Raw genomic sequence first — 22,797 nt, 5'->3', positions numbered from 1 at the left:
GGGGGAGATCATACAAACTCCACTTACTCACTCTGTAGGACAGGGGGAGATCATACAAACTCCACTCGCTCACTCTGTAGAAACGGGGAAAATCACACAAACTCCACTCACTCGCTCTGTAGGACAGGGGGAGATCACACAAACTCCACTCACTCTCTAGAACAGGGGGAGATCACACAAACTCCACTCACTCTGTAGGACAGGGGGAGATCATACAAACTCCACTTACTCACTCTGTAGGACAGGGGGAGATCACACAAACTCCACTCACTCTGTAGGACAGGGGGAGATCATACAAACTCCACTTACTCACTCTGTAGGACAGGGGGAGATCACACAAACTCCACTCACTCTAGAACAGGGGGAGATCATACAAACTCCACTCGCTCTGTAGGACAGGGGGAGATCACACAAACTCCACTCACTCGCTCTGTAGGACAGGGTGAGATCACACAAACTCCACTCACTCTGTAGGACAGGGGGAGATCATACAAACTCCACTTACTCACTCTGTAGGACAGGGGGAGATCACACAAACTCCACTCACTCTAGAACAGGGGGAGATCATACAAACTCCACTCGCTCTGTAGGACAGGGGGAGATCACACAAACTCCACTCACTCACTCTGTAGAAACGGGGAAAATCACACAAACTCCACTCACTCGCTCCGCAGGATAAATGCTGAACCAGAACCACCACCGCCCCCCACCACCGACCCCCAACTTTACTCTCCACTACCCCCCACCACTGCCCCCCACCACTGCCCCCCACCACTGCCCCCCACCACCACGTTTACCAGAGTTTGTGCGATCACCACAAGTTGTCGTGCGTGCGTGCGTGCGTGCGTGCGTGGTTCACCCAGCGATTCCTTGGCAAAAAGGCTACGGTTATCCACGATGTGTTTAAACACATCTTAATGTCAACCGCCCCCCCCCGTGTTATACTCTGTGTTTCTTTCGGTAAAGTCACTCAGCTCGAAAAGTAATTTTCTTTTTAAATCTTTTATATTGAGTTAGCTCGCTCGCTCGCTCGCTCGCTTAGGACCGTGCAAATCTTTCGGTCGTTTTTTTAACCCACTTCCCGTGATCCAATCGAGCCGACACATTTTGCACGCAGACTCGTTGTGCGTGACAATGAATTTTCGTGAAAAAAAAATTCCTAAATTTTACACTGTTTAGGGGAAAACATTTTTAAGTATTTAATTACCAATTGGTTAATGCTGGCACACAATCATCTGACCCATAGGTGGCAGCAATCTCAAGCCAGAGGACGAGAGGACTCTAGCCGCCACGCATATAAAGGATTTAGAGTGAAAAACTTTGTTTTTACTGGTTATACTTGTTACCGTTGTCACGATTGAGGACTCCCGTATCTGGCTCGGTTCTGGCTCGGTTCTGGCTCGGTTCTGGCTCGGGTCTGGCTCGGTTCTGGCTCGGTTTTGGCTCGGGTCTGGCTCGGTTCTGGCTCGGGTCTCTCTGTAGTGGTGGGGGGGGGGGGGGTAGTGGTGGTTTTGGTTTAGCGTTCTGCAGAGCGAGTAGCGAGTAGATAGAAAAACAACAATGTGATTTTGTAATGTTGTTATTTTTCTACCTACGCGAGTTGACCGAAAGACCCAGAGAGGAGTGTGGATCCCTGCGGTCACGAAATGCTCAAGTCGAGATTTCACCTCCCGTGTTATTGTCGGAAGTGGTGGTACGAGCACACGTGCGCATTTTTTATATTTCACAACTTTAAGAACTATTCGTGGTTCTTTTCGGTAAAGTCATCGCGTAGAAGGGAAATAATAAAATAATAAAAATTTAACATAATAAAATACAATTCTTGGTTCTTTCGGTAAAGTCATCGCGTAGAAGGGAAATAATAAAATAATAAAAATAAAACATAACATAAAAATAAAGCTAAATAAAATTATTAAAATAAAGCTAAATAAAATAATAAAAATAAAACATAATAAAATTATAAAAATAAAATAATAAAAATAAAACATAATAAAATACAATTCTCACGACGTTTCGGCCACAACGCAAGCAGCCGTCCTCAGGTGAAGAAACAGGTCAGTCGGGAAGACAGCGTCTGAAAACATTCATGAAAACATTCAGACGCTGTCTTCCCGACAGACCTGTTCTTCACCTGAGGACGGCTGCTTGCGTTGTGGCCGAAACGTCGTGAGAATTGTATTTTATTATGTTTCATTTTTATTATTTTATTATTTCCCTTTGTGAGAATTGTATTTTATTATGTTTTATTTTTATTATTTTATTATTTCCCTTTGTGAGAATTGTATTTTATTATGTTTCATTTTTATTATTTTATTATTTCCCTTCTACGTGGTGACTTTACCGAAAGAACCAAGAAGATGAATCCCTGCAGTCACGAAAGAAGCTTCAAATCGAAATTTAACTTTTAAGAACCACCACAAAAACGCGTCCCATGATGCAGCTGTTGCTCCCAATCTAGGCCTCGGCAAGGTAAGGTAATTTACTTACCCCTTTTTACCGGGTTAAAGGGTCAAGGTAAAGGTGCCGACATGCTCCAAGGGGTAGGGTAAAGGGTAGGGTAAAGGGTAGGGTAAAGGCAGAGGTCGCAACCGGGTACCCGATACCCGTACCCTACCCGATACCCGGCTACCCGTACCCGGCCGGGTACGGGTGCCCGTTTGGGACCCTGGTGCGGCCGGGTACGGGTAGGCCGTGAGTCACATGGTGAGTCGCCGTGTGTCACTCATTTCCCAACGTCTTGTCTCTTCTCACAATTCAAGTTCCTAGAATGAACCCACCCGCGCCTGCAACGTGGCTTCATCCCAGAGGTCGCAATCGGGTACCCGATACCCGTACCCTACCCGATACCCGGCCGGGTACGGGTAGGGTACGGGTACGGCCGGGTACGGGTACCCATTTGCGACCCTGGTGCGGCCGGGTACGGGTACGGGTATGGAATCAAAACCCGTTTGCGACCTCTGGGTAAAGGTGAGCTCGTTGCTTTATATTGGTAGAAACCACCTGGTTCCACCAGCCCACACGGGATTATTGTGTCCGTCCGTCGTGCATCCAAAAATGGGAGGGGGGAGGGGCTGGGTGGGGAGGGTGGCGAGGGGCTGGGTGGGGAGGGGCTGGGTGCGGAGGAGCTGGGTGGGGAGGGGCTGGGTGGGGAGGGGCTGGGTGGGGAGGGTGGGTAAGGGCTGGGTGGCAGGGGTGGGGCTGGGTGGGGAGGGACTGGGTGGAGAGGGAGGGGCTGGGTGGGGAGGGTGGCGAGGGGCTGGGTGGGGAGGGGCTGGGTGGCAGGGGTGGGGCTGGGTGGGGAGGGGCTGGGTGGAGAGGGTGGGGCTGGGTGGGAAGGGTGGCGATGGGTGGGGAGGGGCTGGTCACCCCGGGGTGCCCTTATAAAACTCAACGTTTCACCTACTCACGCCGGCTTGTGCCCACCCTCACAGTCGGGCATATTTGCGGAATACACCACCACGCCGTTGACCCTGCAGGCCATTGACCGAGCATCCCGACGTTCCTACCAGCTCCCTCCGCAGGAATGTGTTTACCTTTTGCCATACCGAGGCATAACCCGAGCTCTAGGAAGTGATGTCTTGACCTAAAGCTTTCGTAACTGCAGGAATGAACATTCTTTAATAAGTAATGGGACTTATTTTCTTATCGGTAAAGTCACGGTTCGAAAAATAGCATTACAAAATCATGTTATGTTTCTATTCATACTATTTGGGTCTTTAGGTAAAGTCACGTAGAATGGAAATAAAAAAATAATAACAATAAAATAATTCTCACGACGTTTCGGCCACAACGCAAGCAGCCGTTCTCAGGTGGAGAACAGGTGGTGAGAATTACTTAATTGTTTTATTTTTATTATTTTATTATTTCCCTTCTACGTGTGATGACTTTACCGAAAGAACCAAGAAGATGAATCCCTGCTGCAGTCACGAAAGCTTTAAATCGAAATCTTTAGGTAAAGTAACTTAGATAGAAACATAATATTATTTTTAAATCCTTTATATTAAGTTCGCTTGCTTAGGACCGTGCAAAATCTTTCGGTCGTTTTTTAACCCACTTCCCGTGATCCAATCGAGCTGACATTTTCCACACAGACTCGTTGTGCGTGACAATTAATGTTCGTGGAATTTTGTTTCTCCAAAATTTTACACTTTTTAGGACAAAAATATTCTGTTTAATTACCAATTGCTTAATGGTGCAATGCAATCATCTGACCCATAGGTGGCAGCCATCTCAAGCCAGAGGACGAGAGGACTCTAGCCGCCACGCATATAAAGGATTTATAGTGAAAAACTTTGTTTTTACTGGTTATACTTATTAAAGTTCGCCTTCTAGCGTTCTCCGATGCGACACTGCGAGTTTGACTGGGCCATCGGGGCGAGGCTGTAGGGCAATTGGTTTCGAAGATGATGCTTGTAACATTATCAATAAGTTTTCGTTATCACAGTGTTCTCCGCGCGTGTGATTCATGAAGTCACTCTCTTCTGTGCGAGAGCTGCAAGAAAAGCCATCTCCTGGCAAACGCGACGACTTCCTGGGAAGTATCATGTTGTCAGGAGAGGGTTTTTTTTTTTGAGTACCAAATACATTTATTTACTTTAACCTTTCAAAATGCGTCCTGCCCAATGCTGTGTGTGTGTGTGTGGTGCCGTAGGGGGGTAGGGCTTCAAGGTGAATCGATTTAAAATCGATTAATTGCAATTTGAAACGATTCGATAAGCAAAATCGCAAAGGCTGCGATTTTTTTTTCGATTTTGAAAAGTCCCATTTACTTATTGGAATTGTTTTATTATAACTTGATTTAGTGAACGTAACAATTGTTCCATCTTCTTGGTTCGTTTGTCGCATTGCAGAACAGGGGACTAAACCCCCGAGGAGTTTTTCACCACCCACACCTTACGAACGCCCTTCCGATCGCAAACTCAAATCTACAGCAGCAGGCGTCGTCAGGGTCGGGATCGAACCCACGACCTCCTGCAGACCAGGAGAGGTAGTCTACATCTCTAGCTACCGTGATGATGATGAGAGAGAGACACAGACTCCAAATCTACAGCAGCAGGCATCGTCAGGGTCGGGATCGAACCCACGACCTCCTGTGTACCAGGCGAGGTAGTCAACATCTAGCCACTGTGATGATGAGACGCAGACTCCAAATATACAGCAGCAGGCGTCGTCAGGGTCGGAATCGAACCCACGACCTCCTGCGTACCAGGCGAGGTAGTTAACATCTCCTAGCCACCGTGATGATGATGAGAGAGAGAGACACAGACTCCAAATATACAGCAGCAGGCGTCGTCAGGGTCGGAATCGAACCCACGACCTCCTTCATACCAGGCGAGGTAGTTAACATCTCCTAGCCACCGTGATGATGAGAGAGAGACACAGACTCCAAATCTACAGCAGCAAGCGTCGTCAGGGTCGGGGTCGAACCCACGACCTCCTGCGTACCAGGCGAGGTAGTCAACATCTCCTAGCCACCGTGATGATGATGAGAGAGAGAGACACAGACTCCAGGCGTCGTCAGGGTCGGGATCGAACCCACGACCTCCTGCAGACCAGAAGAGGAAGTTCACTTGCGATCGCCCAAATCGCTGCTCCCAAAGCGAGGTGTGTGTGTGTATACAGCTCAGTAGGCATTGCCTGGTCAAATAAAAATGAGTTTGGGAGATTTTTTTTATTACGTAAATTTATTCATGCAGACAGTGGTGGTGGTTGTGGTGGTTACTGGCAAGGAACCGGGGGCTGGGAGATACCAGGGGCTGGGAGATACCAGGGGCTGGGAGACACCAGGGGCTGGGAGACACCAGGGGCTGGGAGCTTCTGGGGTGCGCGCGTCAAAGATTCATCAAGAAACGGCGTCAAAGACTCGTCAAGAAACGGCGTCGAAGATTCATCAAGAAACGGCATCAAAGATTAATCAAGAAACGGATTCATCAAGAAACCGCGTCGAAGATTCATCAAGAAACGGCGTCAAAGATTAATCAAGAAACGGATTCATCAAGAAACCGCGTCGAAGATTCATCAAGAAACGAAGATTCATCAAGAAACGGCATCAAAGATTAATCAAGAAACGGATTAATCAAGAAACGGCGTCAAAGATTCATCAAGAAACGAAGATTCATCAAGAAACGGCATCAAAGACTCATCAAGAAACGGATTCATCAAGAAACGGCGTCAAAGATTCATCAAGAAACGAAGATTCATCAAGAAACGGCATCAAAGACTCATCAAGAAACGGATTCATCAAGAAACGGCGTCAAAGATTCATCAAGAAACGAAGATTCATCAAGAAACGGCATCAAAGATTAATCAAGAAACGGATTAATCAAGAAACGGCGTCAAAGATTCATCAAGAAACGAAGATTCATCAAGAAACGGCATCAAAGACTCATCAGGAAACGGATTCATCAAGAAACGGCGTCAAAGATTCATCAAGAAACGAAGATTCATCAAGAAACGGTGTCGGAGATTTATCAAGAAACGGATTCATCAAGAAACGGCGTCAAAGATTCATCAAGAAACGAAGATTCATCAAGAAACGGTGTCAAAGATTCATCAAGAAACGAAGATTCATCAAGAAACGGCGTCAAAGATTCATCAAGAAACGGATTCATCAAGAAACGGCGTCAAAGATTCATCAAGAAACGAAGATTCATCAAGAAACGGATTCATCAAGAAACGGCGTCAAAGACTCATCAAGAAACGGATTCATCAAGAAACGGCGTCGAAGATTCATCAAGAAACGGATTCATCAAGAAACGGCGTCAAAGACTCATCAAGAAACGGATTCATCAAGAAACGGCGTCAAAGACTCATCAAGAAACGGATTCATCAAGAAACGGCGTCAAAGATTCATCAAGAAACGAAGATTCATCAAGAAACGGCATCAAAGACTCATCAAGAAACGGATTCATCAAGAAACGGCGTCAAAGATTCATCAAGAAACGAAGATTCATCAAGAAACGGCATCAAAGATTAATCAAGAAACGGAGATTCATCAAGAAACGGATTCATCAAGAAACCGCGTCGAAGATTCATCAAGAAACGAAGATTCATCAAGAAACGGCATCAAAGATTAATCAAGAAACGGATTCATCAAGAAACGGCGTCAAAGATTCATCAAGAAACGAAGATTCATCAAGAAACGGCATCAAAGATTAATCAAGAAACGGATTAATCAAGAAACGGCGTCAAAGATTCATCAAGAAACGAAGATTCATCAAGAAACGGCATCAAAGACTCATCAGGAAACGAAGATTCATCAAGAAACGGCATCAAAGATTAATCAAGAAACGGATTCATCAAGAAACGGTGTCGGAGATTTATCAAGAAACGGATTCATCAAGAAACGGCATCAAAGATTAATCAAGAAACGAAGATTCATCAAGAAACGGTGTCGGAGATTTATCAAGAAACGGATTCATCAAGAAACGGCGTCAAAGATTCATCAAGAAACGAAGATTCATCAAGAAACGGTGTCAAAGATTCATCAAGAAACGAAGATTCATCAAGAAACGGCGTCAAAGATTCATCAAGAAACGAAGATTCATCAAGAAACGGCATCAAAGATTAATCAAGAAACGGAGATTCATCAAGAAACGGATTCATCAAGAAACCGCGTCGAAGATTCATCAAGAAACGAAGATTCATCAAGAAACGGCATCAAAGATTAATCAAGAAACGGATTCATCAAGAAACGGCGTCAAAGATTCATCAAGAAACGAAGATTCATCAAGAAACGGCATCAAAGATTAATCAAGAAACGGATTAATCAAGAAACGGCGTCAAAGATTCATCAAGAAACGAAGATTCATCAAGAAACGGCATCAAAGACTCATCAGGAAACGAAGATTCATCAAGAAACGGCATCAAAGATTAATCAAGAAACGGATTCATCAAGAAACGGTGTCGGAGATTTATCAAGAAACGGATTCATCAAGAAACGGCATCAAAGATTAATCAAGAAACGAAGATTCATCAAGAAACGGTGTCGGAGATTTATCAAGAAACGGATTCATCAAGAAACGGCGTCAAAGATTCATCAAGAAACGAAGATTCATCAAGAAACGGTGTCAAAGATTCATCAAGAAACGAAGATTCATCAAGAAACGGCGTCAAAGATTCATCAAGAAACGGATTCATCAAGAAACGGCGTCAAAGATTCATCAAGAAACGAAGATTCATCAAGAAACGGATTAATCAAGAAACGGCGTCAAAGACTCATCAAGAAACGGATTCATCAAGAAACGGCGTCGAAGACTCATCAAGAAACGGATTCATCAAGAAACGGCGTCGAAGATTCATCAAGAAACGGATTAATCAAGAAACGGCGTCAAAGACTCATCAAGAAACGGATTCATCAAGAAACGGCGTCGAAGATTCATCAAGAAACGGATTAATCAAAAAACGGTGTCAAAGATTCATCAAGAAACGGATTCATCAAGAAACGGCGTCAGCTGACTACTACGACGACGGTGGAGGCGGCGGGGGGGGGGGCGCCCGCCCGCCCCTCGGCGGAGACCGAAGAAGCCTCGGCCTTCCCGCCGCCCGTCCGCCCCCCGGCGGCCTCCACCCAGAGCCGCTTGGCCCGCCTCATCCTGCGGCCATAGATGTCGCGGTAGCAGCCGACGGCGCCGTTGAGGAGCCTCGCCACGCGGGCGCTGCGCCGACGGTCGGCGTCGCCCTCGCCGAAGATGGCCGCCGCCCGGCGCACGTGGGCCAAGGCCTGAGCCAGCCGGCGGGCGCTCGGCGCGGCCTCCCGCTCCCCGCCGCCCTCCTCCGCCGCCGGCGGTCGTTCGTCCAGCCGCATCAACGCCTCCTCCTCCACCTCCTCCTCCACCTCCTCCTCCACCTCCTCGTCCTCCTCCTCGTCGTCCTCATCGTCGTCGTCGTCGTTGTCCGGGGCGGGCGCGTCGCGGACGCACGCCGGCCACAGCGCGCGCCAGGCGGCGTTCATGCACGCGGGCGGCACGCCGGCCCACGCCTCGGCGATGGCGTCGACGGCATCGCCGACGCTGAAGCTTCGCCACGCCGGCTCCGGCTCCACCGGCTCCGGCTCCGGCTCTGGCACCGGCTCCGGCACCGGCTCCTCCTCATCGTCGGCGGTGGCGGTGGCGGTAGCCGTGGACGCCACCGCGGGAGGGCAGCCCTCCCCCTCGTCTCCTGCGGTGGCCGCCCCTCTTCCAACTGACGCCCTCAATCCGACGGCCGCCCCCCTTCTGGCGAGTGCCCCTCCTCCGGTGACTGCCCCCAATCCGGCAACTGCCCCCAATCCGGTAACTGCTCCCAATCCGGCAACTGCCCCCAATCCGGCGACTGCTCCTTCTCGGGTGACTGCCCCCACTCCAGCGGCAGCTGTCCCTCCTCCAACTGCCGCCCCTCTAGCGGCGGCCGCCCCCCTTCTAGCGGCAGAGACGGCCGCCCCCCCTCCGGCGAGTTCCCCTCCTCCGGCAACTGCTCCTTCTCGGGTGACTGCCCCCACTCCAGCAGCAGCTGTCCCTCCTCCAACTGCCGCCCCTCTAGCGGCGGCCGCCCCCCCTCCTCCGGCGGAGACGGCGGGGGCGTCCCGCCGCAGGTAGCGCTCCTTGAAGGCGGCGATGGCCCCCCGGCGCATGGGCTGCACGAGCGAGGCGGCGTCGGGCGGCAGGAAGACGACGCGCACGTCCTCCGATAGGGCCGCGACGCCCGCCGGGTGCGCGGCTGCGCCGTCCACCACCAGCAGGGCGCGGAACGGGAGGCCCTGGCGGGCGCAGTAGTCCCGCAGCTCGTCGTGCAGCGGCCCCGCGAACCACTCGAGGAAGATTGCCCCCGTGATCCAGCCCCGGGCGTCCGAGCGCCACACCACGGGCAGCTCGCCCTTGGGGCGGCCCCGGAGGGCCCGCGGCGTCTCCGAGTGGTAGACCACCAGCGGCCGCAGCTTCAGGTCGCCCGCCGCGTTGCCGCCCAGGAGCAGGGTGCAGCGGTCCCTGGGGGGAGGGGCGGCCGACCCGCGGGACGCCCCGCGGGCAGCCCCCGCCCCCGCCCCCGCCCGCCTCCACAGCAGGCTGGTCTCGTCCACGTTGAGCACCTGCTTGGGCGAGTAGCCGCCCGCCTCCACCGTCTCGGCGAAGAGCCGGGCAAAGCGTTCGGCGGAGGCCGCCGCGTCTTGCGGCGGGCCGGCGTCGGCGCCGGCGTCGTCGGCGGCCGCCGCCCCGATGCTGCCGAGGCTGCTGCGTCGCTTGAAGCGTTCGAACCACCCGTGGCTCGCGGCGAAGGCCTTGCCGCCACCGTCGCCCCCCTCCGGGCCCCGCACCTCCGCGTACAGCCCCCGCGCCTTGTCCTGGACGGCCAGCAGGCTGAGGCCCACCCCTCGGCGGCGCTCGCCGTCGATCCACGCCCGCAGCAGGCGCTCCATCGTCTCCATGGCGGCGGCGCGCGTGCGGCTCGTGCGTGCGGCGCTCGAGGGGTCCACGCTGCGGCAGCTGGCGCGGATGCGCTCGCCGTTGGCGCGGATGGTGCTCAGCGTGGAGCCGGTGAGGCCAAGGGCCCGGCGGATGTCGGCGGCGCGCTCGCCACGCTCGTAGCGACGGAGCACCTCCAGCTTCACGTCCAACGAGATGGAGCGGCGGCGGCGGCGGGCGCTGCTGCCGCCGCTGACGGAGACGGCGGTGGTGCCGGCGCTCATGACTGTTTAGCCCGGCGAGAAGAACGGCGACTGAGCGGAGGTTTGCCGCCCAGCCCGGCAAGGGGTGTCGACCGAGGACGTAGCGGAGCGGAGGGGTTGTGGGTCACGGCGCACGTGTGTGTGTGTGTCACCGTGTGTGTGTGTGCGTCACCGTGTGCGTGTGTGCGTCACCGCGTGTGTGTGTCACTGCGTGTGTGTCACCGCGTGTGTCACCGCGTGTGTGTCACCGAGTGCGTCACTGCGTGTGTGTGTGTGTATGTCACCGCGTGTGTCACTGCGTGTGTGTGTGTGTGTCACCGCGTGTGTCACCGCGTGTGTGTCACCGAGTGTGTCACTGCGTGTGTGTGTGTGTGTCACCGCGTGTGTCACCGCGTGTGCGTCACCACGTGTGTGTGTGCGTCACCACGTGTGTGCGTCACCACGTGTGTGCGCGGGGGCAGGGGGGCGAGCCGCACCGACGGACGTCAGCTGAGCGGCTTCTCCGGGGGCTCGTTCGGGTGCAACGGATTTTATTCGCTTCCATCCGTACGTCCGTCGTCGCGCGAGAGAGAGGGGAGACAGGAGAGGGGTGGAGAGGAGAGAGGGGTGGAGAGGAGAGAGGGGTGGAGAGGAGAGAGGGGGAGATGTGAGAGAGGGGTGGAGAGGAGAGAGGGGTGGAGAGGAGAGAGGGGTGGAGAGGAGAGAGGGGTGGAGAGGAGAGAGGGGGAGATGTGAGAGATGTGAGAGATGAGAGAGAGAGTGAGATGAGAGGGACCGAGGCTTCTACTCAGACAGACCCACAGGGATGGCGGACACCATCACGGTCTGGACGCCTGCCGGCGCTGCCGCTCCTGGGCGTGCTGACGGTTCTTCCAGCGATTCGCTTCGTACTGGGGATCACACCACACACCACACATTACACACACACCACACACACCACACCACACATTACACATTACACACACACCACACACACCACACCACACACCACACACCACACATTACACACACACCACACACACCACACCACACACCACACATTACACACACACCACACACACCACACCACACACCACACATTACACATTACACACACACCACACACACCACACCACACACTACACACCACACACACCACACCACACACCACACACTACACACCACACCACACACCACACATTACACATTACACACACACCACACTACACACCACACACACCACACCACACACCACACACTACACACCACACCACACACCACACACCACACACCACACATTACACATTACACACACCACACTACACACCACACACATTACACACACACCACACACATTACACACATTACACACACACTACACTACACACACCACACTACACACATTACACACACACCACACACCACACACACACTACATTACACACATTACACACATTACACACATTACACATTACACACACACTACACTACACACACTACACTACACACATTACACACATTACACACTACACACATTACACACATTACACACATTACACACATTACACATTACACACACACTACACTACACACATTACACTACACACACTACACACATTACACACATTACACTACACACACTACACACACTACACACATTACACACATTACACACATTACACACATTACACACATTACACACTACACACACACTACACTACACACATTACACTACACACACTACACACACTACACACATTACACACATTACACACATTACACATTACACACACATTACACTACACACACTACACACATTACACACATTACACACACACCACACACCACACACACATTACACACACACTACACTACACACATTACACACACACTACACTACACACATTACACACACACATTACACACATTACACACATTACACACATTACACACACACATTACACACACACTACACACACCACACACCACACACACATTACACACACACTACACTACACACATTACACACACACTACACTACACACATTACACTACACACACTACACACATTACACACATTACACACATTACACACACACCACACACCACACACACATTACACACACACTACACTACACACATTACACACACACTACACTACACACACCACACTACACACATTACACACATTACACACTACACACATTACACACATTACACACATTACACACACACCACACTACACACATTACACACACTACACACATTACACACATTACACACTACACACATTACACACATTACACACACACTACACACACTACACACATTACACACATTACACACACACTACACTACACACATTACACACACACTACACTACACACACCACACTACACACACTACACACATTACACACATTACACACACACTACACTACACACATTACACACACACTACACTACACACACCACACTACACACATTACACACATTACACACACACTACACACACTACACACATTACACACATTACACACACACTACACTACACACATTACACACACACTACACTACACACACCACACTACACACATTACACACATTACACACACACTACACTACACACATTACACACATTACACACACTACACACACCACACTACACACATTACACACATTACACACACACTACACTACACACATTACACACATTACACACACACTACACTACACACATTACACACATTACACACACACCACACTACACACATTACACACATTACACACACACTACACTACACACATTACACACATTACACACACACTACACTACACACACTACACACATTACACACACTACACACACCACACTACACTACACACACACCACACTACACACATTACACACATTACACACACACTACACTACACACACCACACATTACACACATTACACACACACCACACATTACACACACACTACACTACACACACCACACATTACACACATTACACACACACCACACATTACACACACACTACACTACACACATTACATTACACACTACACACACCACACATTACATACTACACATACACATTACACACACACCACACACACCACACATTACACACTACACATACACACTACACATTACACTACACATTACACACACACCACACATTACACATACACACACCACACCACAAGTGGGTGAGCGAGCGAGCGGGAGAGTGAGCGAGCGAGCGGGAGAGTTGGCGAGCGAGCGGGAGAGTTGGCGAGCGAGCGAGTGGGCGAACTTCCCATCTACGTGACTTTACCGAAAGAACCAAGAAGATGAGTTGGGGAATGAGTGAGCGAGTGAGCGAGTGGGTGGATGAGCGAGCGAGTGGGTGAATGAGTGAGCGAGTGAGTGGGTGGGTGAACGAGTGGGGGAATGAGTGAGCGAGTGAGCGAGTGGGTGGATGAGCGAGCGAGTGAGTGGATGAGTGAGCGAGTGAGTGGGTGGGTGAACGAGTGGGGGAATGAGTGAGCGAGTGAGCGAGTGGGTGGATGAGCGAGCGAGTGGGTGGATGAGTGAGCGAGTGGGTAAATGAGTGAGCGAGTGAGTGGGTGGGTGAACGAGTGGGGGAATGAGTGAGCGAGTGAGCGAGTGGGTGGATGAGCGAGCGAGTGAGTGGGTGGGTGAACGAGTGGGGGAATGAGTGAGCGAGTGAGCGAGTGGGTGGATGAGTGAGCGAGTGAGTGGGTGGGTGAACGAGTGGGGGAATGAGTGAGCGAGTGAGCGAGTGGGTGGATGAGCGAGCGAGTGGGTGGATGAGTGAGCAAGTGGGTGAATGAGTGAGCGAGTGAGTGGGTGGGTGAACGAGTGGGGGAATGAGTGAGCGAGTGAGCGAGTGGGTGGATGAGCGAGCGAGTGAGTGGGTGGGTGAGCGAGTGGGTGAATGAGTGAGCGAACGAGTGGGTGAACGAGTGGCTGAGTGAGCGAGCGAGCGAGTGGGTGGATGAGTGAGCGAGTGGGTGAATGAGTGAGCGAGTGAGTGGGTGAACGAGTGGGGGAATGAGTGAGCGAGTGAGCGAGTGGGTGGATGAGCGAGCGAGTGGGTGGATGAGCGAGCGAGTGGGTGAATGAGTGAGCGAACGAGTGGGTGAACGAGTGGCTGAGTGAGCGAGCGAGCGAGTGGGTGGATGAGTGAGCGAGTGGGTGAATGAGTGAGCGAACGAGTGAGTGAACGAGTGGGTGAGTGAGCGAGCGAGCGAGTGGGTGGATGAGTGAGCGAGTGGGTGAATGAGTGAGCGAGTGAGCGAGTGGGTGGATGAGCGAGCGAGTGGGTGGATGAGCGAGCGAGCGAGTGGATGAGTGAGCGAGTGGATGAGTGAGCGAGTGGGTGAGCGAGTTGGCGAGCGAGCGGGTAAACGAGTGGGTGAGTGAGCGAGCGAGTGAGCGAGTGAGCGAGTGAGCGAGCGAGTGGGTGAGTGAGTGAGCGAGCGAGCGAGCGTGCGGCCGAGCGTCCTCACCTCCCCCTTGAGGCAGACGCGCATCTCCCGGTCGATGGCGTTGCACTGGCCAGTGAACTTGAGCCACGGGTACTGGGCAAAGAGACGCAGGGCACAAGGTCAGTCCCACCCCACACACACCACACACACCACACACACACACACCACACACACACACACCACACACACCACACACACACACACCACACACACCACACACACACACCACACACACACCACACACACCACACACACACCACACACACCACACACACACCACACACACACACACCACACACACACCACACACACACCACACACACCACACACACACACACCACACACACACCACACACACCACACACACACCACACACACACACCACACACACACACACCACACACACACACCACACACACACACACCACACACACCACACACACACACACCACACACACCACACACACACACACCACACACACCACACACACACACCACACACACACCACACACACCACACACACACCACACACACCACACACACACCACACCACACACACCACACACACACCACACACCACACACATACACACCACACACACACCACACCACACACCACACACATACACACCACACACACACCACACACATACACCACACATACACCACACACACCACACACACACCACACACACCACACACACACCACACACACACACCACACACACCACACACACACACCACACACACCACACACACACACCACACACACCACACACACACACCACACACACCACACACACCACACACACCACACACACACCACACACACACCACACACACCACACACACACACCACACACACACCACACACACACCACACACACCACACACCACACACACACCACACACACCACACACACCACACACACCACACACACCACACACACCACACACACACCACACATCACCCACACCACCCCACACACACCACCCACCCACCCCACCCACACCACCCACCAATACCATAGTATAGTAGTGTAGTGTATAGTGTAGTGTAGTGTATAGTGTATAGTAGTGTATTGTGTAGTGTATAGTAGTGTAGTGTATAGTGTAGTGTGTAGTAGTGTAGTGTATAGTAGTGTAGTGTATAGTGTGTAGTGTAGTGTGTAGTAGTGTATAGTGTAGTGTATAGTGTAGTATATAGTGTAGTGTATAGTAGTGTAGTGTATAGTAGTGTAGTGTATAGTGTGTAGTGTAGTGTGTAGTAGTGTATAGTGTAGTGTATAGTAGTGTAGTGTGTAGTGTAGTGTGTAGTGTAGTGTATAGTGTAGTATATAGTGTAGTGTATAGTAGTGTATAGTAGTGTAGTGTATAGTGTAGTGTATAGTAGTGTAGTGTATAGTGTAGTGTATAGTAGTGTAGTGTGTAGTGTAGTGTGTAGTGTAGTGTATAGTGTAGTATATAGTGTAGTGTATAGTCGTGTATAGTAGTGTAGTGTATAGTGTAGTGTATAGTAGTGTAGTGTATAGTAGTGTATAGTAGTGTATAGTATTGTAGTGTGTAGTGTAGTGTATAGTAGTGTAGTGTATAGTGTAGTGTATAGTAGTGTATAGTGTAGTGTATAGTGTAGTGTGTAGTGTATAGTAGTGTATAGTGTAGTGTATAGTGTAGTGTATAGTGTATAGTAGTGTATAGTGTAGTGTATAGTAGTGTAGTGTATAGTGTAGTGTATAGTGTATAGTAGTGTATAGTGTATAGAAGTGTAGTGTATAGTGTAGTGTATAGTGTAGTGTATAGTGTAGTGTATAGTGTAGTGTGTAGTGTATAGTGTAGTGTATAGTGTAGTGTATAGTAGTGTAGTGTATAGTAGTGTATAGTGTATAGAAGTGTAGTGTATAGTGTAGTGTATAGTGTAGTGTATAGTGTATAGTGTAGTGTATAGTGTAGTGTATAGTGTAGTGTATAGAGTAGTGTATAGTGTAGTGTATAGTGTAGTGTATAGTGTAGTGTATAGTGTAGTGTATAGTGTATAGTAGTAGTGTATAGTGTAGTGTATAGTGTAGTGTATAGTGTAGTGTATAGTGTAGTGTATAGAGTAGTGTATAGTGTAGTGTATAGTGTAGTGTATAGTGTAGTGTATAGTGTAGTGTATAGTAGTGTATAGTGTAGTGTAGAGAGAGACAAGCGAGATGGATGTTGCGTGTCACCTGCTGATGGCAGGCCTTGAGCTGCGCTATGATGGCGTTGCAGGTGTCCGTGTGGAGGTGAGGAGACAGGTCCGAGTGCATCGTAGAGCAGGCGGCGGAGGTGAGGAGGTGGTGAGGAGGTGGTGAGGTGGTGGTGAGGTGGTGGTGGTGGTGAGGTGGTGGTGGTGAGGAGGTGGTGAGGAGGTGGTGGTGGTGAGGTGGTGGTGGTGAGGAGGTGGTGAGGAGGTGGTGAGGAGGTGGTGAGGTGGTGGTGAGGTGGTGGTGGTGAGGAGGTGGTGAGGAGGTGGTGGTGGTGAGGAGGTGGTGGTGGTGGTGGTGGTGAGGAGGTGGTGGTGGTGGTGGTGGTGAGGAGGTGGTGAGCAGGTGGTGGTGAGGTGGTGGTGGTGGTGAGGTGGTGGTGGTGGTGGTGGTGAGGAGGTGGTGGTGGTGGTGGTGGTGAGGAGGTGGTGAGGAGGTGGTTGTGAGGTGGTGGTGGTGGTGAGGAGGTGGTGGTGGTGAGGTGGTGTTGGTGAGGAGGTGGTGAGGTGGTGGTGGTGAGGTGGTGGTGAGGAGGTGGTGGTGAGGTGGTGGTGGTGGTGGTGAGGTGGTGGTGGTGGTGGTGGTGAGGAGGTGGTGGTGGTGGTGGTGAGGAGGTGGTGAGGAGGTGGTGGTGAGGTGGTGGTGGTGGTGGTGAGGAGGTGGTGGTGGTGGTGGTGGTGAGGTGGTGGTGAGGTGGTGGTGGTGGTGGTGGTGAGGTGGTGGTGGTGGTGGTGAGGTGGTGGTGGTGAGGAGGTGGTGGTGGTGGTTGTGGGCCGGGCGACGAAGCTATGGGGGAATTTCAGTGGGAAGAGATCCTACACAGACAGTACATCACACACACACACACTTACACATACACACACTCACTTACACTCACACACACACTCACTCACACACTCACTCACACATACACACTTACACATACACACACACTCACACACTCACTCACACATTCACACATTCACATACACACACACTCACACACTCACTCACACATTCACACATTCACACATACACACACATACACACTTACACATACACACCATCACTCACACACACACACTCACTTACTCACACATACACACACACACTTACACACTCACTTACTCATATACACACTTACACACTCACTTACTCATATACATACACACACACACACTCACTTACTCATACATACACACACACTTACACACTCACTTACTCACACACACTTACACATACACACACTTACACACTCACTTACACACACACTCACTCACATACACACACACTCACACACTCACTTACACATATACATACACACACATACACACATACACACTTACACACACACTCACTCACTTACACTTACACACACACTCACTCACACACTCACTCACACATTCACACATACACACACATACACACACTTACACACACACTCACTCACATACACACACACTCACACACTCACTTACACATATACATACACACACATACACACATACACACTTACACATACACTCACTCACTTACACTTACACACACACTCACTCACACACTCACTCACACATTCACACATTCACACATACACACACTTACACACTCACTTACTCACATACACACACACTCACACACTCACTTACTCACACACACTTACACATACACACCATCACTCACACACACACACTCACACATTCACACATACACACACTTACACACTCACTTACACACACTCACTCACATACACACACACTCACACACTCACTTACACATACAGACCATCACTCACACACACACACTCACTCACACACTCACTCACACATTCACACATTCACACATACACACACTTACACACACACACACTCACACACTCACTTACACATATACATACACACACATACACACATACACTCACTCACACATTCACACATACACACACTTACACACTCGCATACACACACTCACTCACATACACACACTTACACACATACACACACTCACTTACTTACACATACACACCATCACTCACACACACACTCACACATTCACACATACACACACTTACACACTCACTTACACACACACTCACTCACATACACACACACTCACACACTCACTTACACATATACATACACACACATACACACATACACTCACTCACACATTCACACATACACACACTTACACACATACACACACTCACTCACATACACATACACACACACTCACACATACATACATACACACACTCACATACACACACTTACACACTAGCATACACACACTCAAACACATACACACACTCACACATACATACATACACACACTCACATACACACACTTACACACTAGCATACACACACACGTTCACATATACACATACACACACTCACACATACACACACTCACTTACTTACACATACACACACTCACACATACACACACTCACTTACTCACACATACACACACTCACACATACACTCACACATACACACACATACACACACACACATTTGCACACACACACATTTACACACACACATTTACACACACTCACACGTACACACTCACACGTACACACTCACACGTACACACTCACACGTACACACTCACACGTACACACTCACACATACACAGACACACACACATACACAGACACACACAGACACACAGAGACACACACAGAGACACACACAGAGACACACACAGAGACACACACAGAGACACACGGACACACAGAGACACAGAGAGACACACGGACACACACAGAGACACACAGACACACGTACACACACACAGACACACAGACACACACAGAGACACATACATACACAGACACACACAGACACACACAGACACACACAGACACACACATACACACACACGGGCACACACACAGAGACACACACACAGACACACAGAGACACACATAGACACACACACGGACACACACACAGAGACACACAGACACACTCACACATACACAGACACACACACATACACACACACACAGACACACAGAGACACACACAGAGACACACACACAGAGACACACGGACACACAGAGACACAGAGAGACACACGGACACACACACAGAGACACACAGACACACGTACACACACACACAGAGACACACAGACACACACAGAGACACATACATACACAGACACACAGACACACACAGACACACACACAGAGACACACAGAGATACACACAGACACACACAGAGACACACACACAGACACACACACAAATACACACACAGACACACACAGAGACACACACAGACACACACACTGACACACACACTCACCACCACTCACCACACTCACCACCACCGCTCACTCACCTCCACCACCACTCACCACAACTCACTCACCACTCACTCACCACAACTCACTCACCACTCACTCACCACTCACTCACCAACCTCTTCCATCGCTCACCCACCACTCACTCACCACTCACACTCACCACCACCACCACTCACTCACTCACCACCACTCACTCACCACTCACCACCACCACTCACCACCACACTCACCGACCACCCACTCACCACTCACCACCACTCACCACCACTCACACTCACTCACTCACCACCACTCACTCACCACTCACCACCACCACTCACCACCACACTCACCGACCACCCACTCACCACTCACCACCACTCACCACAACTCACCACTCACTCACTCACCACCACTCACTCACCACTCACCACCACCACTCACCACCACACTCACCGACCACCCACTCACCACCACTCACTCACTCACCACAACTCACCACCACCAACTCACCACCACCACCAACTCACCACCACCAACTCACCACCACCACCAACTCACCACCACCACCAACTCACCACCACCACTCACCACCACTCACCACAACTCACCACAACTCACCACCACTCACCACCACCAACTCACCATCACCACCAACTCACCACCACCACTCACCTCAACGTCACCTTCACTGCGGCCTCAGGCCCCGTGTACAGTGCGGGGCTACCTCGTGTACAGTGCGAAGCGAGCACACCGCTCCCCTCCACCAGAGAGCTCCTCCACCAGAGGGCGCTAGAGACCTCCTTCACCACAGGCCTCCTCCACCAGAGGGCGCTGGAGACCTCCTCCACCACAGGCCTCCTCCACCAGAGGGCGCTAGAGACCTCCACCAGAGAGCTCCTCCACCAGAGGGCGATAGAGACCTCCTCCACCACAGGGCTCCTCCACCAGAGGGCGCTAGAGACCTCCTTCACCACAGGCCTCCTCCACCAGAGGGCGCTGGAGACCTCCTCCACCACAGGCCTCCTCCACCAGAGGGCGCTAGAGACCTCCACCAGAGAGCTCCTCCACCAGAGGGCGCTAGAGACCTCCTCCACCACAGGCCTCCTCCACCAGAGGGCGCTAGAGACCTCCACCAGAGAGCTCCTCCACCAGAGGGCGATAGAGACCTCCTCCACCACAGGCCTCCTCCACCAGAGGGCGCTAGAAACCTCCTCCACCACAGGTCTCCTCCACCAGAGGGCGCTAGAGACCTCCACCAGAGAGCTCCTCCACCAGAGGGCGATAGAGACCTCCTCCACCACAGGTCTCCTCCACCAGAGGGCGCTAGAGACCTCCACCACAGGCCTCCTCCACCAGAGGGCGCTAGAGACCTCCACCACAGGCCTCCTCCACCAGAGGGCGCTAGAGACCTCCTCCACCAGAGAGCTCCTCCACCAGAGGACGCTAGAGACCTCCACCAGAGAGCTCCTCCACCAGAGGGCGCTAGAGACCTCCTCCACCACAGGCCTCCTCCACCAGCGGGCACTAGAGACCTCCACCAGAGAGCTCCACCAGAGGGCGCTAGAGACCTCCACCAGAGAGCTCCTCCATCAGAAGGCGCTAGAGACCTCCTCCACCACAGGCCTCCTCCACCAGAGGGCACTAGAGACCTCCACCAGAGAGCTCCTCCACCAGAGGGCGCTAGAGACCTCCTCCACCACAGGCCTCCTCCACCAGAGGGCGCTAGAGACCTCCACCAGAGAGCTCCTCCACCAGAAGGCGCTAGAGACCTCCTCCACCACAGGCCTCCTCCACCAGAGGGCGCTACAAGCCTCCTCCACCACAGGCCTCCTCCACCAGAGGGCGCTAGAGGCCTCCTCCACCAGAGGGCGCTAGAGACCTCCTCCACCACAGGCCTCCTCCACCAGAGGGCGCCGTCAGTGAGGGAGGGGTGAGTGAGGGGTGAGTGAGCGAGGGGTGAGTGAGTAGTGAGGGGTGAGTGAGTGAGTGAGTGAGGGGGTGAGTGAGGGGGGTGAGTGAGTGAGGGGTGAGTGAGTGAGTGAGGGGTGAGTGAGGGGGTGAGTGAGGGGGGTGAGTGAGGGGGTGAGTGAGGGGTGAGCGAGTGAAGGGTGACTGAGGGGTGAGTGAGTGAGTGAGGGGTGAGTGAGTGAGGGGTGAGTGAGTGAGGGGGT

At 51.5% G+C, this 22,797-nt stretch overlaps 2 protein-coding genes across 2 annotated transcripts; both read right to left on the bottom strand.

The window, feature by feature from the left end:
- Positions 1–5,652: 5,652 nt before the first annotated feature.
- Positions 5,653–11,061, bottom strand: LOC144739752 (uncharacterized). Its single transcript, XM_078622653.1, has one exon. The coding sequence runs from the start codon at positions 10,658–10,660 to the stop codon at positions 8,450–8,452; it is 2,211 nt and encodes a 736-aa protein (XP_078478779.1). The 5' UTR covers positions 10,661–11,061; the 3' UTR covers positions 5,653–8,449.
- Positions 11,062–11,152: 91 nt separating this feature from the next.
- On the bottom strand, positions 11,153–21,407 carry LOC144739753 (COX assembly mitochondrial protein 2 homolog). The gene is made up of 4 exons (XM_078622655.1): positions 21,299–21,407; positions 17,329–18,161; positions 15,140–15,211; positions 11,153–11,529 (listed from the first exon to the last, which is right to left on the bottom strand). Exons 2-4 carry the CDS (start codon positions 17,407–17,409, stop codon positions 11,458–11,460), a joined length of 225 nt encoding a protein of 74 aa, XP_078478781.1. The 5' UTR covers positions 17,410–18,161; positions 21,299–21,407; the 3' UTR covers positions 11,153–11,457.
- Between the last annotated feature and the right edge of the window lie 1,390 nt (positions 21,408–22,797).

This window comes from Lampetra planeri, unplaced genomic scaffold, assembly GCF_965212315.1.
Source record: "Lampetra planeri unplaced genomic scaffold, kcLamPlan1.2.h2 scaffold_1687, whole genome shotgun sequence".
Lineage (NCBI taxonomy): Eukaryota > Metazoa > Chordata > Hyperoartia > Petromyzontiformes > Petromyzontidae > Lampetra > Lampetra planeri.
This window is presented reverse-complemented; position numbering and strand designations above follow the sequence as displayed.